Raw genomic sequence first — 18,174 nt, 5'->3', positions numbered from 1 at the left:
TTACTTCTTAGTGTTCTAAATGCTGAGCATGCTTTTATCATCTTTAAACATACTTGAGTGCAAGAGAAATATTATTGCACCAGGAGTAGTAGCAATCCATTTTATGATATACAGGCAGAGCAAAGAGCTTCAGCATACTACAATCCCAAATGACACAAATAGGTAGATATAGAAAGCAGAAAGGCTGAAATTTAACAGCAAAGCTGCACTTATAATATTTTACAATTGTTGTGATGTGATTAATCATTTCATTTACAAAAGGGACAGTTAAGTATAATGCCTTTTTTGCCTTTTACAGATACATTTCGGTCTAAGACAGTGTCTAAGACACGGATCTTTCCTGAAGCTCTAAGTGGAGGCAAACATGAAGAAAACAGAACTTCCTACTATATGTCACCAGTCACAAAAGGATTTTTTACAAGCCAGGCAAATGATGATTCCTGCACATATAAAAACGAGTTCTCAGCCATTTCTCCAGCACACAGTAGGCGAGTCAAACAAGTCTGAATGTGGAACGGTCCAGAGATGTAATGATTGTTATAAACTCAATGAAAACAAAATGAAAGTCATTTTTGCTGAAACTCTTGGACATAGTGGATTTCCAAAATGCTCTTCTGAATCTAGTGACATTCCTAATGTAATGACTCAAGGGGCTAACTCAGTTGTCTGCAGAAATTATAAGATGTCTGAGTTCAATAAAAATAAGGACATTTATGATGAAAATTGGAAGTTTCAGCATCTCTGTATGCATGAAGAGAATCACAAGATTCAGTGTCTCTATATATATGAAGATGAAACTGTGTCTTCAGTGAAGACGATAATTGCACCTTCTGTTGGCACAGCTAAATCAGTAGCAATGTTTAAGCGTCCAGAACCACCAAAGAGACCTAGAGCCAATAGATCAGTTGTTCGACAAGCTAGTCCTGTAGATAAAAGGTTAACACCTGAAAGAAAAGGACCAGGTTTAGCTAATGAAAGAAAGCATAAGACTAGGCACAGATGGGAAAATAAAGAATCAAGCAGTAAAAGTAAGAAAAGTGAAGAATCAAGTACATCAGATTTGGGCTATAATGAAGTGTATGACTATTCAAAGCTGAAGGCACCAAACAGTGATCATGAAAGGAAAACTAGTGGGCCTGCATCAGGAAAGGAATTAGAAATTCCTGAGCACAAAGAAAAGTGTGGCATTATTAATGGGTCTGGTTTGAGGTCTACTCAGGAACTGTTGGAAGAGGCTGAAAACATCACCAACATGAACACTGCAAAAATAAGTGAAACAAAATTTCAACCAAAAATGCCCCAAGAAAATATATTCAGTGCAAACTTGCCAGCAAGAGCCACTGCGAGGTCAGTTGATGAAATAATTGCTTCCCTGCGGTCCACAGGTTATAGTGCTTCTCAGTCTGCCTCAGACCAGATGATCAAGGAACTGATGGAAAAAGTTCTTGGTCATGACAAGAGTAGCATGAATGAGGTAAGTGTATAAGAAAAAAAAGATAAATGCGGTTGCAGTCTGACTTCAGAAATATCCAAAGCATTATGAGGTATAGGTTATTTGTCTAATTTTATCAACTCAGTATATAATTATTGTGTTTGAACACTGAATATAACACATTATGAATAAAAGCTGAGATGCCATTGATACATGTTTATGCAATTAGATCAATGAAATATTTCATCCAGAATTTTGAGATGACGTGCAAAACTATTATCAGAAAAAAAATGTTTGCCCTCACTTATGTCATTCATCATCTGGCAGGATTTTCAAGCAGGCAGATGTCTATCTTTGTGAAAGTAGTTATGCTTTCAGTTGGTACATGATGCATATAAATGCAGCATTATTTTATACTGTCTTCAGTTCTCAACACTGCTCCAGTGCTTTTAGTCTTTGGATTGTATTTCTCCTTCAAGAGTTAATAACTAAGCTCTTTCATAGGATCCCAGTGATTACTAGGCTAATAACCATAAAGGACCTTTTTTAGCCTAGCCATGCTACATAGATGTAATGGACTGGTTTGGATTGCATATGCATTGTGTAGGTTATATATAAGTTGGACATGGGTGGTAGAGCATTTACTAGTTCCCCTGATAGGGACATAGGAGTCGGGCAGGGAGTAAATTTACAGTTCCCCATCCAGTTATCCAGGTTGTATAAGTGTAGGGAGGGACTTTGATCCACATGAATGGGAAGCCTGTTCCAGAGAAGGGACAGTTTCTGAAATACATATCTCTCTCTAACATGTCTTATTTATGCTGCAGATTAGGTTGAGGTCCCTAGATTTAATGTTTCAGATGCTATTTGTTTTGCAAATGTGTATGTCTATTAAGGATGGATCAGAAGATGCTTTTTATGCCAGGCATAGATTGCCTGTTTGCAGTCCATAGGAGACCATGTGTAAGGATAAGGCTTTAAGGTGGTCCACAAAGGACATGTTGACTACACTATGTATTCCTTTTTGTGAGGAATCTCTGTAGATGTTCCTGTTGTTGCATATGCCTAGTCAGGTACATACCGAATGGGGCATTATACTCATTAATTGGCCTAATGAAGTCTGTGTATAACGTTACAATGACATCTTTGGACTTGGATGCTATACCCATTCTTGTAAGTTGTGCAATTTAGAATGATTTCCTTTCTACATTAGAGACATGGTAGACAAAGGCCAATTCACTGTCTACATGTGTTCCCAAATCACTGACCACAGGGTCTACCATTAAGAATTTATCAATATAGTAATTTGCAGGGTGGCCATCTTTCTGAAAGGGATTGTTATGTACTTCTTGGCATTGAGTTTAAGACCGTGATTCTGGCAGTAGTTCTGTGTCAAGCCATTTTGGAGGGTATTTGCATCATTGGGTGATTCCATGACTTCATCTGATTTACAGTCTTCTGTGAACTTAGCCAGAGGCCTTTAATATTAGCTTTGACTTCAGATAAGTAGATACTAAAGAGGAGAAGCCCTAGCACTGAGCCCTGAGGGACCTTGCTAGTGATCTGATATTTAGCAGAGGCAGACTCCCTTATCCTAACTTCCAAGATCTTATTTGTGAGCCAGCTTACTGTCTAGCAAGTGGCATAGGGGGTCTGTACCTACTTTTGTGAGCTTATCCAAAATGCCCAAGTGTGGAATTTTCAAATGCCTTGGTCAGGCTGAGGTAGTCTGTATGCATCATATTGCCCTCATCCATTGCTTTGGTGGCTTTCTTGAAGAAGCTTACCAGGTTGAGTAGGCATGACCTACCCTTCATAAATCCAAACTTTGTGGGATTTAATGTCCATAGGTTATCTATGTTTCTATTTATTATATCCATGATTATTTTTCCATGGTTTTGCATATGAAACTAGTCAGGCTTGTGGTTCTGTAGTTTCTTTGGTCTGCAGATGGCTTTCCCTTTTGAATAAGGATTTGAGTAAGGATGACAGTTGCAGTCCTTCATTCCTTCAACCAGAGCCTCCAAACAGACTTTATGCTAAATAGTGATTTTAGTGTGTACAATATGGCATGTTTCTTACTACTAAGGAAGCAACTTATGATATTATCAGGTCCCATGGATGCAGTGTTTTTGGCCTTAGAGAGTACTTTTAGAAGCTGTCCTCTGGTGATAATTGGGAGAATTATGATTCAGAGTATTTCTTGAGAGGTGTGTGGTGGTAAAACAGGGTAAAATTAGAACTGAACTTATCAGACAGTAGATTACTTATACCTCTGGTACAGTATAGGTGGCTGCATTTACAATTCATTCAGCACATTGTTGTGTATTGCTTTTATGGTTGCAGACCTAGCTGAAGAATGCCTTATTATTGTCCTTATCCTGAGTCTACTTTTACCTCAACTCAACTTTGGCTTTGGTAGACTTAGTTAGTCCACTGAGTTGCTTATGAAAATTAATGAGGAAGTTATTGCACTTCCTAGTTTTGGACATGACCTTCCTATTGTTATACAACATACTTATGCTGGGATTTCACAAGGGTGGCTTGTTTGAGTTTGTCCTGTGCTCATTTATTTTGGCTAGGTATCACTGCCTTAATGCAGATGTATACATGGTTGAACAGGGACTTTGTGAATGACTCTGAATAGGCAGTGGTTTTCCCAGAATTGGTGGGGAGGGCGGTTAAAATTATGCCAGAATGTCACTTAAATGCAGGAAGTTTGCCTTGGAATAATTCCAGGGTTCCAGGATTAGGTGGTATCCCAATTTTTATTTTTATTTAGAAGGAGATAGATTTGTGATCTGACTTGACCAGTGAGGATATTAAACTTGGGGGGGGGGGGGGGGGGCAACATTCCCCCATGTTTGTAATGATCAGGTCAAGTATGTTTGTGCCCTTGGCATACTTGTAGGCTAGCTGGTACAGGTAGTTCATTTTAACAAAGTCCAGGAATATTTAGGCCTGCATGTTTGGGGTTGTGTATGTTTTCCAGTTTATAGAAGGGTATTTGAAGTCACCCACGAGTATGGTATTAGACAGAATGGATAGTATCTCCAGTTCATTTACGTAAGTGGTGTGGGTTTCTTGAGTTATGACATGAACCCCTGAGATATGGGACTTTGCTTGACCAGCCGTGAGGTGTAATTGTTTTTGATGTAAATTGAGACCCCTCTACCTTTTGTTGCTTTTTGTGCAGTCGTAGGTCTAAATATGTATAACCTTGAAATGCTGGAGTGCTCTCTGATGCTTTAAATCATTTTTCAGAGGCTGTACAGTCATCTGTATTCTTCAGGGTGACGATAGCTTTGCAGTCCAACCCAACTGTGTCCTCAGAGGAGTTTTTTTTGTTAAAACTCTTGGCATTCAGCAGTATCACCTTTAGATTATCAGTTGTTGGTTTAGGACACACCTGTTGCATGGATGATTGATCAGACTGTCAGTACCTAAAATATGGAATATGGGCAGGGATAAAGTATTGGCCAGTATTCAGAAGTCTAGACAGGACAGATGCAGACTATCTCTGGTGAAACAGTGTGATCTGTCAACCATATCCTTCCAGGCTGACAAATGTTGTACTACCTTTGCTTGACACCAAAAACTAAGTAATTCATTAAAGTCAATTATCTTCTGTTCATACTGTGGCATCATTCTTAGGAGAAGGTAGAATGCTGCTCAGTGCCAGGCTCATATCATCCTGGGAGTAGGGTTGCCACCTTTTCAAATGCCCAGTGTGGGACATTTTTGGTACAAACGTCAGATTTTGCAGGGCAAAACGTACCCACAGCCAATACAAAGGACAGAAATTCACTTTTTTGCCCAAATAAAAGCTTATTATTGTAGCACTTTAGTTGCTTATTCTTTTTCTTATAACATTTAGGTGTTTCAGATACAGAATAGCTCTTTTATGCAGCTCTTACATAAAATATAAGAAATATTTTTGTCCTAAAATCTCAGGACATTTGCCATTTTTTCAATCTTTTGGCAGGACAGTGGTGGATCTTAGCCCCTACTAAGCAACTGACTGTAACCCTCTGTTTGCTCAACCTGATGAATGGGAGATCTGTGTCTTTCACAATGGAGTCTGCTATGACCAAGAAATTGGATTGTGAGGTTATCTGTCTTATGGATGTGAATGCTGAGACACTGTACATTGAAGCTGAATGTGTCTTGATGTGTGTGTTGTGTTGCTATAGCAGTGTGCTTTTGAGGTTGCCGAGTATAGTTATCATAATTTCTGTATCTGGGAAGCCTTTGAGGTTTTGGAAGCTTACTTTTAAGGGCCTTAGCATATCTTGATCTATTTGTTTGGCCTGTTGTGTGTGTAGCAGATGATTGTGTGGTGTTATATGTTTCTTACAATCTGTTTGGCAGTTGTAGTGGATTTATATCAGAGCATTACCGCCAGCGATAGTGACTGTGAGACATATAATTATACACTATCAGATTTTCCCAGTGGTTTCAGAGAACATGAGATCATTTCTAGACTGTCTCAGGATGCCCACGTCTACTAGGTTGCCCACAGAGACAGGAGAAAAGACAAGATATATGGTTTGAAGTATTTTTATAGTGGATTTCCGTAAGAGTGGTACCAAGAGTGTATTTAAGAAAGGCAGTGATTAGTGGCGTACTTGTTTTTGCAGTCCTTCTGTGTATAAGCACTGTATAGGGGAGATAAATAAGTATACAACAGATTTTTTTGGATGCTTGGGCAACTGTCTGCTCAGGAACTTTTATAGGTGTTGGAGGTTGGCATAATGGTTAATGTGTTTACTTCACAGACACAAGGTACAGGGTTTGATTCTGATCTTTGAGAGAACTTGGTTAGGCATAAAATGGCCCACAAGGGTTGCTAGCCTAGTACTAACCTGTGAACCTATAACAATTGAGATTTTTGCACTTGTCTATACAGGGCACTGCTGACCACCAATGTACAGCTTTTTGCGAACCTGACACCTTTAAACAGACAGAGAAACTGACTAAGCAGACAAAATAGCCCACTGGCCAGTCATAAAAGCATACTTGAACCTTCCTGTATGATTTCTAAGCTCAGAACCGACTGGCACTACTACTGTCACTAGAGTGCAGACCTAACCTTTTGTAATGTAAAATTGCACAGAGATGAGCCCAGAATGGATAGCTTACTTAACAAACAACAAATTATCTATCAAGCACTTCCTTGAACAAGATGGCTACAGTGCAGAAAAAGAGCAGTAAAGATCAGTGAAACACAGTGGCATTTTACAACAGTAAAGTTCAGAAATACAACAAATTATTCAGCAGGGACAGGTATGTGTCTCAGAGATTACCCTTTCTCTGGAACACATTTCCTATTCGTGTGAAACAGGGCTCTTTCCTAAACCTAGGTTCATAAGTATGTACTGGGCTAATGACCACCAGGACCTTTATAAGCTTAGCTCTGCAATCTAATCCACTTATGTCCCTATGTATCATGAGTGTTTGTTACAAGTGGGTATGTTAGTTAGGAATTTTTAAGAGGTTATGTGAGATTGATTTATTAGTTTGGGCATTACTGTCTGTCCCTGTCTATCAGAGATATGGGGGCCAGACCTGAGGTGAATTTCTGATCTCCCATCCATTGGTCAAGGTTGAAGTTAAATAGAGTTAGGGATGGACTCTTCTTCACATGGATGGAGAGCCTGTTCCAGATCATAGGAATTCTCTGGGAGACATATCTCTCTCACCAGCATGACTTATTTATGTCACAAACAAAATTTAAATCCTTGGAACTTGTGGTTCTTATGCAGTTAGTTTGTTTGTCCATCAGAGCTGGATCCGAGGATGCCTTGTATGCCAGGCAAAGATTACCTCTCAGTAGCATGTAGGAGACAGACTTCTGAGATTGTGCTGTACAGATCATCTTAAAAGCCCTATGTGTTTATACCCCAGATTTTCCTGGTAAGGAACTTTTGTGGATGTGATGACCCCACTCTGGGCCAGTAATCAAGGAGCCTGAATCCTCACCACTGACACTGGAGAGGGACATTCATTTGGAAAAAAAAAAATGGATGCACCCAGTATTTCCAGATGCAACTCTTTGCATCAAGCACAATTTCCCTTAAGAGTGCACAGATAATATACTCAGTCTGGGTCTGGGTCTGCATCTCTCTATTTGTCTCCCTCTAGCTCCCCAATAAGACTCCCCACTGGCACAGACAGAGTTGAGACCTCAACCAAATATCCAAGCCAAGTTGTCCAGCACCCTCTCTGTGAAATCAAGGCTTCATGCCCATGCCCCAAACAACTGACATACACACACACGCTTTGAGATTTGATTTTCTCACACACACACACACACACACACACACACACACACACACACACACACACACACACACACATGCCTGGGAAGGGCTGGCACAGATTTACTAGCTATGCCCTCTTTTGCCCAGACTATAAGGTAGTTACACTGCCACCAGACACCCCAATGCCAGCTACTCTGAGGCTCTTACAAGGGTACCCAATTATACTGAGTGAAATTAATATTAATACAAATAGTAATGTTGACTAAACAACAAGGCTTTCAGGAGTGGCCACAGAGTCAGCAAATGGATATGAGTACTCTCAAAGGTTAAAATATTCTCTAAATAATAAAAGAACATGAAAAATGGGATATCTATTTACAATAAACACCAGAGTTTTAATTAACAGATAATATTAAAAATAACAAAGATGGACAGATACACACAGTTACAGAAAAACAATACATCTGATATTGTCAGTCTTCATTTTATCCTTGACAGATGGGTCTGGTTCCAGTACTGGAACCTTCTTGGCTGTTACTACAGCTCGCTTTAGCCAAAAACTCTTGAGCTTCACCTCTACCCACAATCCTTCTCTCAGAATAACCTCAGATCCCATTTGCCACTTTTCCAAAATGATTGTATTTTGCCAGTGCTCTCGTGGTTCAGTGGGTTTAGGTAACCTTTCTTTTCATTTCTTAGAGATTTATCTCTATTTCGCTCTCTCTACTTGATCCTCTACCCTATACTTTAATATTTATCTGTCTTTCTCCTTTTTTCTTACACATAGTATAACCTTAAATATCATTGCTGATATTCTTTCCCCATATACATTGGTGTAGTTTCTTTACTTATCATCATTGATAGTTTCCCCATTTACTTTCTTTCTCTTACAAAATAAAAAAAACTTATTTCCTCACTACCTATTTCTTATGTGTGATCGCGCATGTGAGTGAATGTCTTCCAGTTGTATTTTTTTTTTTTTGACATGGCTGAGAAGGGTAAGGCCCCTTCTGGCTTTAAAATATGGCAGAAGTGCAGCCACAAAATTCCATCAACTGGTTTCCATTCCATTTGCCCCTACTGCTTGGGTTCTGTTCATTTGCAAGAGGACTGCAGCATAAATCACAGTTTCAGTCATTGAGCCCTCATTGAAAGATGAAATGAACTTATTTTGAAAGGCTTGATTCTCTCAGCCTTTGGTGAAGCCTTATCTACTGCAGACAAAGCCAAAACTGATGTTTCCTCCTCTTCATCCTCCTCTTCAGTTGACAAAGGAAAAAAGAGGAGTCTCTGGGTTCTGACTTCTCTATCAGTTCCAAGACCTAAGAAATTGAAGCCCTCATTTCCAAAATTATCTAAAGAACCAGAGGCCTCTGGCTCTAAACCATCTGTATCAACAACTGCTCCAGCACCGATTACTGTCTCAAGCCCTTCAATGTAGCAGGCCTCGGTGCAGGACAAAATTTCTGCTTTACCTACCATGACAAAAATTTCTGATTCTAAGGAGATTTTTACAAGAACTTCCTACTCGCCATCTATAGACCCTTTCACTGGTGAGCTTCCAGAAGTTTTTCTGCAGTGGCCCAAGTCGTCTTCAACATCATCTATCCACTACATCAAAAGTCTTTCTGAACTCAATGTGGAGAGACTGGTGAATAAAATCTTGTGGGCTAGAGGACTTACAGCCCCCCTTTCAGTTCTGACCCCTTCTGGCCTTGGAACTGAGCCTTCTTTCACTCCATAGACCACTCCTCCTCTAACCTCCTCTGAGGTCTAAGAATTATCTGTTCTGAATCTCCTGGCACCAATTGTATTGATTTCTGAGATTTTCACATCTTCAGAACCGGTAATCCCCCTGAGCTCTTCAGTGTCTTTCTAACCAGAGGCCTCTTGGAGACGTAGCTACCCTCTCTGTTCTGGGGTGCAGGACTCAACTCCAGGTTTTTCTGAGCCATCCCTGCTCCTCGGGGCTTAAGCTTGAGTTAGCTCAGCTCTGGATTCTGTCTCTAAGTTCGGTTCTTCGGAGTGGGAAGTGACCTCAGTCCCGAGGCAGTCTGTCTCGGATCCGGGCTCATTTCTGTCTTTGGGGGTCTGGCCTTTAAGGCAATGGAGAGGGCCCTGTCACTTACACTAACTCAGTCAGTACCTTCCCCCTCGGAACAGGAACCCCCCTCTGGCTCTGCTATTCAACCTTCCTCTCCACTGGGACAACGGGTGCTGAAGTCTCAGATTTCTCAGACTCAGGTTCTGTCATCATGTGACACCTTCCCAGATTATCTCCGTGAGGAGGTCCCTCAAAAAAAGAAGTTTGAGGAAGCACTTGGATTCCCCACAGGAATAAGTCACTGAGGGCACATATTTTGATGAGGGGGAAGGCTCCCCATGGTCACCACCTGAAGATGTCTCCTTTAGAGACATCCTAGAAATTTTAAAACAAAGGGGTGGCTGGAAGTCCCAAAACTCTTCCTCAGAAAAATCTGTTTACCTGCAGGCTTTCAACACCTGCCAGTCTACCTCTTGGGTGACCCCACCCACTGATGAACTTATTCAGTTCATTTCACAGCGGGTGTGGAAGACTCCGGACACCATCAAACCCATTCCTAAGAGATCTGACAAATTATCTGTCCCCTGAAGATAAAGAGTTCTGGGCCAGGAGGTTAGTGGTGGATACCATGGTCATAGCAGCCGCCACAAAAAAGGAACTCGCTGAGGAGAGTTCATCTGTCCATACACCCAACAGGGAGTCTTGGCTATGGACAGATTTGGGAAGCGGGTCTATGCTTCATTGACCTTCACTAGAAGGTCTTTGAACTTCTTGGCACACTTTACAAGACTTCAACAGGATCTGGTTAAGGAATTGGTAGATACCCTGGTGGGATCTGTAGCTGAGGCAGTCCAAGAGAAAGTGGATTCTCAGATAGCCACCCTGGAGTCTGTGTCTTAATTCATCCATGAGGCTAATCGCACATACAAGAGAAGGGACTTCCAGAGCGATGGGTACAAGCATAGCCATAAGGAGACACACCTGGATGTACCTATGTGACTTTGTGGAGCCATTCAAGTCTTGTTTCATCAATTCTGCCTTTGACGGAACATCCCTGTTTGGAACAAAAGTAAAAGAGACTTTATCCAGTTGTGAGAAGGATGGTAAGACCCTTTCTGCTGTGAGCATATGTTTCTCCACCCCCCCAAGGTCCTTTTCTACAAATCAGAAGAGTGGTGGAAAATGTGGTTAAAAAACTCCCAGGGGCCTTTCCAGGACATCACATGGAGGGAATTCCCCCAGGGGCAGATGGGTGAACCAAAATGGAAGACTTTGAGGTGGTCCACAAAAAACAGGGCTTCAGGAATGCCTTTCCATGGAAGCCCTTTCAGCACTCCTGAAGGGAGGTTGAATTGTCTTCCAATGGAGGCAGTCAAGGAATGCTTGTCCTTGCACCTAAACACCTGGCTAAACATAACAACAGATTCCTGGGTGCATTGGATTGTGTCTAGAGGCTATGTTATTCCTTTTTTTCATCCTGCCCTGTACACAAGAAAATCCCTGATGTTCCTCCCAATCAAAGGGATTCAGAAGTGCAAGAAATTCAGAAAATGCTGGACCAGACCAGAAAGGATATGGAACCTACTCAAGATTTTTTTTAGTGCCATTAAAGATGGGACTGGAGACTGATTTTGGATCTCAGTGTGCTGAACAAATTAGATCGGCAAACAAAGTTCTTGATGGTCACAGTAAAGTCATGTCTTCTTTTTCTGAAGAAAGATGACTGGATGTGCTCGATAGATATTCAGGATGCATATTACCACATAAAAATGGGCAAACACTCCAGGAAGTTCCTCCACTTCAAGCTGGGAGCCAGTCATTACCAATTCAGAGTACTGCCCTTTGTTCTCACCACAGCCCCCAGGGTGTTCATCAAATGCATGGCAGTAGTGGCAGCTCACTTGAGACTGCAAAGATTCTGGGTATTTCTGTACTTGTATGACTGGCTGATAACTGCTTTGACCAAGCATCAGTTGATTAGTAGCCAGAGATTACATGCTCAAGATCTGTGCCCATCTGGGGAGTCCCAATTGTTGCCAACATAAAATTTAGAATTCATAGGGGCTGTAGTAAATACGGAGGCAACTATAGCATCCCTTCCTCCAGAGAGGCTTCAAAGAATTATGGTACAAGTTCAAAAGATAATCTGCAGAAAGAGGGTACCTAATTGACTAGTTTTACAAACTCTAGGGTTGATGGCAGCATCAATAACTCTAAGACCTCTTGCCAAGTTTCATATGAGAATTCTGCAATGAATACTAGCTTCTTAGTGATCTGTCCTTCATCAGCCCTTGTCAGAACAAGTTCTGATCACCAGTTATTGCAAGAGCGATCTTCTTTGGTGGATGGATTCAGAACAAATTCTCTGCAGTCGTCCCTTTGTTCTTCTAGAGTCCATGGCTATAGTGGCCATGGACACCTCCCAGATAGGGTGGGGGGGGGCATTTTGTGGGCAAGACTATCCAAAGTACTTGGTCTCCATTAGAGGCCAACTTGCACATCAATATCCTGGAGCTAAGACCAGTGCTTCTAGCATTGCAGGCCTTTCAGACAGTTCTTCCTCAGGGGACAATTGCATTTCAAACAGACATTATGTTAGTAGTTTGGTACATCAACAAGCAGGGAGGAACCAAGTCTTTACCCCCTTTGTTGAGAAGCCCTCAGAGTGTGGCAGTGGGCGATCTCTTCAAACTGCTTTCTAATAGCAATGCACATTTTGAGGAGTTCCAATGTGATTGCAGACAAGCTGAGCAGATGTATCCTTCAGCCACACGAGTGGTCTCTCAATACAGAAGTGGTGAAAATGATCTTTGTTCAGTGGGGTTGACCTTGCTGTGATCTGTTTGCCTCCTCCCTAAACAACAAATGCAGTAATTACTTCACCCTGTTTCCTCCTTCAGGGAAGTCACCCAGAAATGCTGTCCTCCACAATTGCCCCCCCGGTCTCCTGTATGCCTTTACCCCAATATCTCTAATTCCGAAATTCTGACAGAAAGTGCTCAGGTTAAAAAGCACAGTAATTCTCATTGCACCCTTTTGACCTTGACAGATTTGGTTCCCCTTCCTTTGGCCATATCTGATTGTCCCACCTAGACAGACTTGTCCACCCAGACATTTTGAACCTCAAGCTGACAGTGTGGTTCCTCCAATTCTGTTAGTTGCCAGGTGTCTTAATATTTCCTTCCCAGTATGCCACATCCTCTTGTCTGCTCATAAACCTTCCACTCATAAACTGTACTCTAGCAAATGGAATGCTTCCCCTTCTACCATCAGATTACAATTAGCTGCAATTTATAATTTCTATGATGGTTGGAAGAATGTTTTTTAGCCTCTCATAGACTTTGTAAATCATGCCTAAGAGGCACATTTTGTTGAAACTCCCTTTCAAAGATTCAATGCCTCCTTGAGATCTCACCTTAGTGTTACATGCCATAATACATTCTTCCTTTGAGCCCTCTGCAGAATGTGATCTTATGTTTTTGTCTTGGAAGATGCTGTTTTTGGTAGCCATAACCTCTGCCAGAAGGATTGCATAGTGGACTAGTCAGGTCTTGAAAACTGAACCTCCTTTTCTAATTTTCCACAAGGATCAAGTTTCTTTATGAAAAAACCCTCCTTTCTACCCTAGAATAGTCTCAGAGTCTAACATCAATCAAATGATTAATCTACCAGTTTTCTTTCCAGACTTTTCCAACAAATGTGAATATTCTTTACATTTGTTTGATGTTCATAGACAACTAAATTTCTATCTTCACAGAACAAAAGACATGCAAAAATCAAATCCACTATTTGTTATCTTTTCCAGTGCAAAGTTGGGTAAGCCAGTCAGCAAGGTGACTCTTACTAAATGACTGAAAGACTGCATTTCATTTATCTATGATAAGAAAAAAATTAACCTTGCCTAGGTCCGTGAAAGCACATTCTACAAGATCTGTAGCCACCTCGGCAGTTTTCCAGTCTAGAACTTCAGTGGATGATGTATGTGACGCAGCTACTTGGGCTTCTCCCCATATCTTTATTACACATTACAAATTGGACTTGGTCTCTAGGGGAAGAGTGTCCTTTGATTCAATGATTTTCAGGAATATCCTTCCGTGAGTCCACTCAAGATTTTAGGTAGCTGGGGACTCTGTCCCATCTGTCAAGGATAAAATGTAGATTGACAACATCAGATAAAGAAGTTACGTACTTAGCATAATGTTTCATCTGTGTTTTCTGTCTTCATTTATCCTTGACTCCATCCCCCGACCTTCAAAGATTTTTTGGTGGAGCGAATTATATATCCTTGAGTTATTATGATTTTTCAAGCACAGTAGATATGGCTTCCATTTGGGCTTTCTTTCTAATAAGTATATGTATGTGTGTGTGTGTGTGTGTGTATATATATATATATATATATATATATATGTGTGTGTGTATGTATATATATATATATATATATATATATATATATATATACACACACATATATATATATATATATATATATATATATATATATATATATATATATATAAACTTTTTTGAAAACTCGATCTGAGGTAATTGTGAGAGAGGGATTGTGGGTAGAGGTGAAGCTTGAGAGTTTTTGGCTGGCGTGAGCTGTAGTAACAATATTGGAACCAGCCCCATCTGTCAAGGATAAATGAAGAAAGACAACACAGATGGAACATTATGGTAAGTACATAATTTCGTTTGAACTAGTCTCACTATATTTTTCTGACTGATCTAAAGAATTATTATTCCCAGGTCAGTTACTAGAGCAAGGCAAGATAAAGTAGGTGAGGGGTCCTTCTTTGTCAAGTTCCAAAAAAAGAGTGCTCTGAGACTTCAGTTTCACCTAGTATTAGACATTGTTTTTAGTGATGGATTACAGAATGTCATGACATACATCTGGTCATCTGACGTCTGGTTCCCATGCTTCACCTTCTTGGCTAGAAGCTGTCAGGATTTAGCACATATGTGTCAATAATACACACAGACACACACACACACACACACACACACACACACACACACACACACACACACACACACACACACACACACACACACACACACACACAAAGAGCCTTGCTAAGATCTGCTGCAGCTCCCGGAAGACATAAAACAATTTCAAACCTCCACCTTTCCAGAGTAGGAATTAGTTCACCTCAGTGACAAGGCAGGAAGCTTCCTAGTACAGACGTTTTGTCTCTGGCTGCATTGAAAAGTGTAAGATACAGTCTTTAGGGCCTAAGCCAGGTAATTTTAATTTCAAATTATTTTCAGAGTTTGAGATTAATGTCTTCTCCTCCAGTATCATCTGTTAAAAGATATACATTTAAACAGTTACAATAATACATGCATATTTCTTTTTCTGTGCAGCAAGGCACACTCTTGGCACATTTTTAACACAAGCAGCTGTACAAACACATTTTTCAACACAAGCATCTATACAAATCAGCTTGGTATGCGAATGACATATAATTCTTTACAAAATTCCAGCTAGCTGTGCTGGCATATGTTACACATCCACTGCCCTACTTTTCCTGGCATAGCTGGCAATACCTCACATTGTCACAGTGGGCATTCCAGTTGTTGCATGTGTCTGATCAGTTACATGCTGAAGGGGACATAATACTCAATGACTGGTCTGATAAAGGCTGAATAGTGTGGCACTATGACTTACTTGGACCTGGATGGCAGGCCCTTATTAATAAGTTGGGAGATGTAGAATGATTTTCTTGTTAACTTGACCACATGTTAGTTAAACACCAGATTACTGTCTACATATGTTCCCAGTTCCCAGACTCCTGGATCAACTCTTAAGGTTATGTTGTCGATGGAGTATTAGCCTGGATGGCAATTTTTCCAAAAGGCTCTTTGTCTGTGTTAGACCCTCTTGTAAGATGTTTGCATCGGGGGAATCTATGATAGCTCCCAGTTTGCAGTCATCTGGTAACTTGGACAGCCAAAGGCCCTTGACAATAGCTTTTCCTCAGAAAAGTAGTTTCCAAATAGGAGAGGTCACAGTACAGAGCCCTGAGGTACCCCACTGGAGACAAGTCCCTTAGTGGTGGTGGCATCACCAATCTTAACTTCCTGGGTCCTGCCTGTGAGCCAGCTGGCAATCCAAGGAGTTATGTAGGGGTTTATACTAGGTTCAGTTAGTTTGTCTACTATACTGTTGTGGGGTATTGTACTGAACATCTTAGCCAGGTGCATATAGGCAGTATAAACCATTTTCTCCTCATGCATTGCCTTTGTGACCTTCTCAAAGAAACCCAACAAGTTTAGTAAGCATAACCTTTCCTTGACAAAGCCAAACTGGGTTTGGTCCAGTGTTTGAAGGTTGTCTATGTCTTTGTCCATCATTTCCATAATAATTAATTTGATTGCTTTGTATAGTAGACTAGTCAGACTAATAGATCTGTAGTTTCCAGGGTCGGTTGATGGTCCACCCTTGTGAAGTGGGATAACAGTTGCAGTCCTTCGTTCTTGTGGTACAAAGCCTGTTCTGCGGCTGTAGTTGAAAAATGAGTTGAGGTCCTGATAAGGCATGCTTCAAGCTATTTAAGAGGCACCCCAGGATATTGTCAGGGGCCCATTAAGGTTGTGTTTTTGGCCTTAGCAAGCGATCACTGTTAATAGTTGGGAGGTTATGCTAGCAGGTATTTCATGGGGGGAGGCATGGGGAAATGGGAGGTGATGTTTCAGCTGAGTTTGTCAGTCAGCAAATTTGCTATGTTGCTGTGCTCATTGAAAATAGCACCACTGACTACCAGTTTGGCACACTGATGTATGCTGTCTTTGAAGTTTCAAACGTAGCTATAGAAGGCCTTGTGGTTGTCTTTAGCTTGTGAAGCTATCTTAACCTCATAACCGGCCTAGTTGGACTTGATTAGCTGTCTTAGTTTCCTGTTGAGTTCCATTAGAGGGCTACTGTTATTATGGGAGTTGCTATTCCTGATTTTAGCTATGACTTTTTTCCTTGTGTTATATACCTTATTAATGTTAGGATTACACAAGTGTGGTTTGTTTTTAGAGTTTGTTTTGAGCTTACTTCTAGTAGGTACAGCAGCCTTTATACCGCCATTTTACAAGGTTGTACAGGATCTCTGTGAACAATTCTGCATACTTGTCTGTATACTTGGGGTTTGGAGGAGCACTTAATCGCTTAATAGGATGTAGTTTGCTTTGGAATAGTTTCTAAATGTTACAGGGTTTGCTGGGGTTACCAAGATGATATTTATATTGAAGAAGACAGTTTTGTGGTCTGACCTCACCATTAAGAATATGACACTGGGAGTGGGGGGGGGGGGGATGCAGCACTCTCCCATAATGGTGAGGACTGGGTCCAGTATTTTTGAATGCTGGTGAGTGGGTGTACTATCTGGTCAAGAGCATTTGGATGGAAAATCACAAATTCACCCCAGCTTGGTCATCTGTGGCCCTTATGGACAGGGGCAGCTTATAGATGCCCTGAGGCATAGGCATATACCAATGCCATTCTAGCCCATGGGCATTGATAATTGAGAAACTGTGGCATGAATGACTTAGGCATAAAAAGGCTGTAGAACCTTTAGGATCATAGGAGCTTACTGGGCTGTTATCAATATAGCAGCAGTTTACTTGGATAACTTAAGAAAAGTGAAAAATAATAATCTGTAGTATTTATGTGTGATAGAACTGGCCTACTTTCTAGTTTGAGTACTGAACACAAATATTGGTTTTCCTATTGTGAGAAAATAGTTGTAAGCTTTTCCCTCAAATAGCAAATCTATCTGTAATGTTTTTGCCATTGAAGTTGGTGTGTATGTATGCCTTTGGAAAAGAATTAATGCCTAAAGGCTTTCACTCAGTGTGTTTCCTGCCATGGGGCATTGCATAATTCTGATTGTGAGTACATGTGAGACTGTTCAAATATAATATTGCTTAAGGTGTTGAATGCTTTCCATTTATAGAAAAAGGTATTAATCCTACAAAATAGTGCTGCAGTGCAGCCAAGCCGTAGTTGTCTATGAAGTCTGTTTGGAGTACATATGGAGAAGTCAAAACCCACTTCTTCACTAATATCTAGGAAAAAAACAATGTGTACAATAAGGTTGAGAAAAAATGCACTGAAAAGTATAGAAGAAATGTTTGAAATGATGCATTCTCCTTTAGTTTTAGTAGGGTTACACCTTTGAAGGCTACCACTGAAGATGAATTGTTGGATATGAGAAAATGTGAAAAGACACATCACCTGTTTCTTGCTATCAGGAAGAAGAAAAAAAAATCTAAGACAACTTCACTGATGAATGCCCCAGGTGAATGACGGAGAAAAAATACAGACATTTGTAAGGTTTCTGTTCAGATTTCGGCATAACAGGAAAAACCTCAGAAAAATCATCACCCACAGTACTCTGAATTTGTTATAATTCACAGAAAAGTAACAGAATAGACACCCTTAC

At 40.7% G+C, this 18,174-nt stretch overlaps 1 protein-coding gene across 1 annotated transcript in view; it reads left to right on the top strand.

The window, feature by feature from the left end:
* The window catches only part of LOC122803869, a 1,036,817-nt gene that overhangs the window by 74,848 nt on the left and 943,795 nt on the right, over positions 1-18,174 (top strand). Inside the window, exon 2 of the mRNA XM_044073549.1 lies at positions 299-1,474. Within this exon, the coding sequence (XP_043929484.1) occupies positions 365-1,474 (1,110 nt within the window). The 5' untranslated portion in view covers positions 299-364. The remainder of the gene's footprint in view (positions 1-298; positions 1,475-18,174) is intronic.

Source organism: Protopterus annectens, chromosome 6.part0 (genome assembly GCF_019279795.1).
Source record: "Protopterus annectens isolate FY-2018-M chromosome 6.part0, PAN1.0, whole genome shotgun sequence".
Lineage (NCBI taxonomy): Eukaryota > Metazoa > Chordata > Ceratodontiformes > Protopteridae > Protopterus > Protopterus annectens.
Note: the sequence above shows the minus strand (reverse complement) of the source record. Positions and strands in the feature narration are given on the sequence as shown.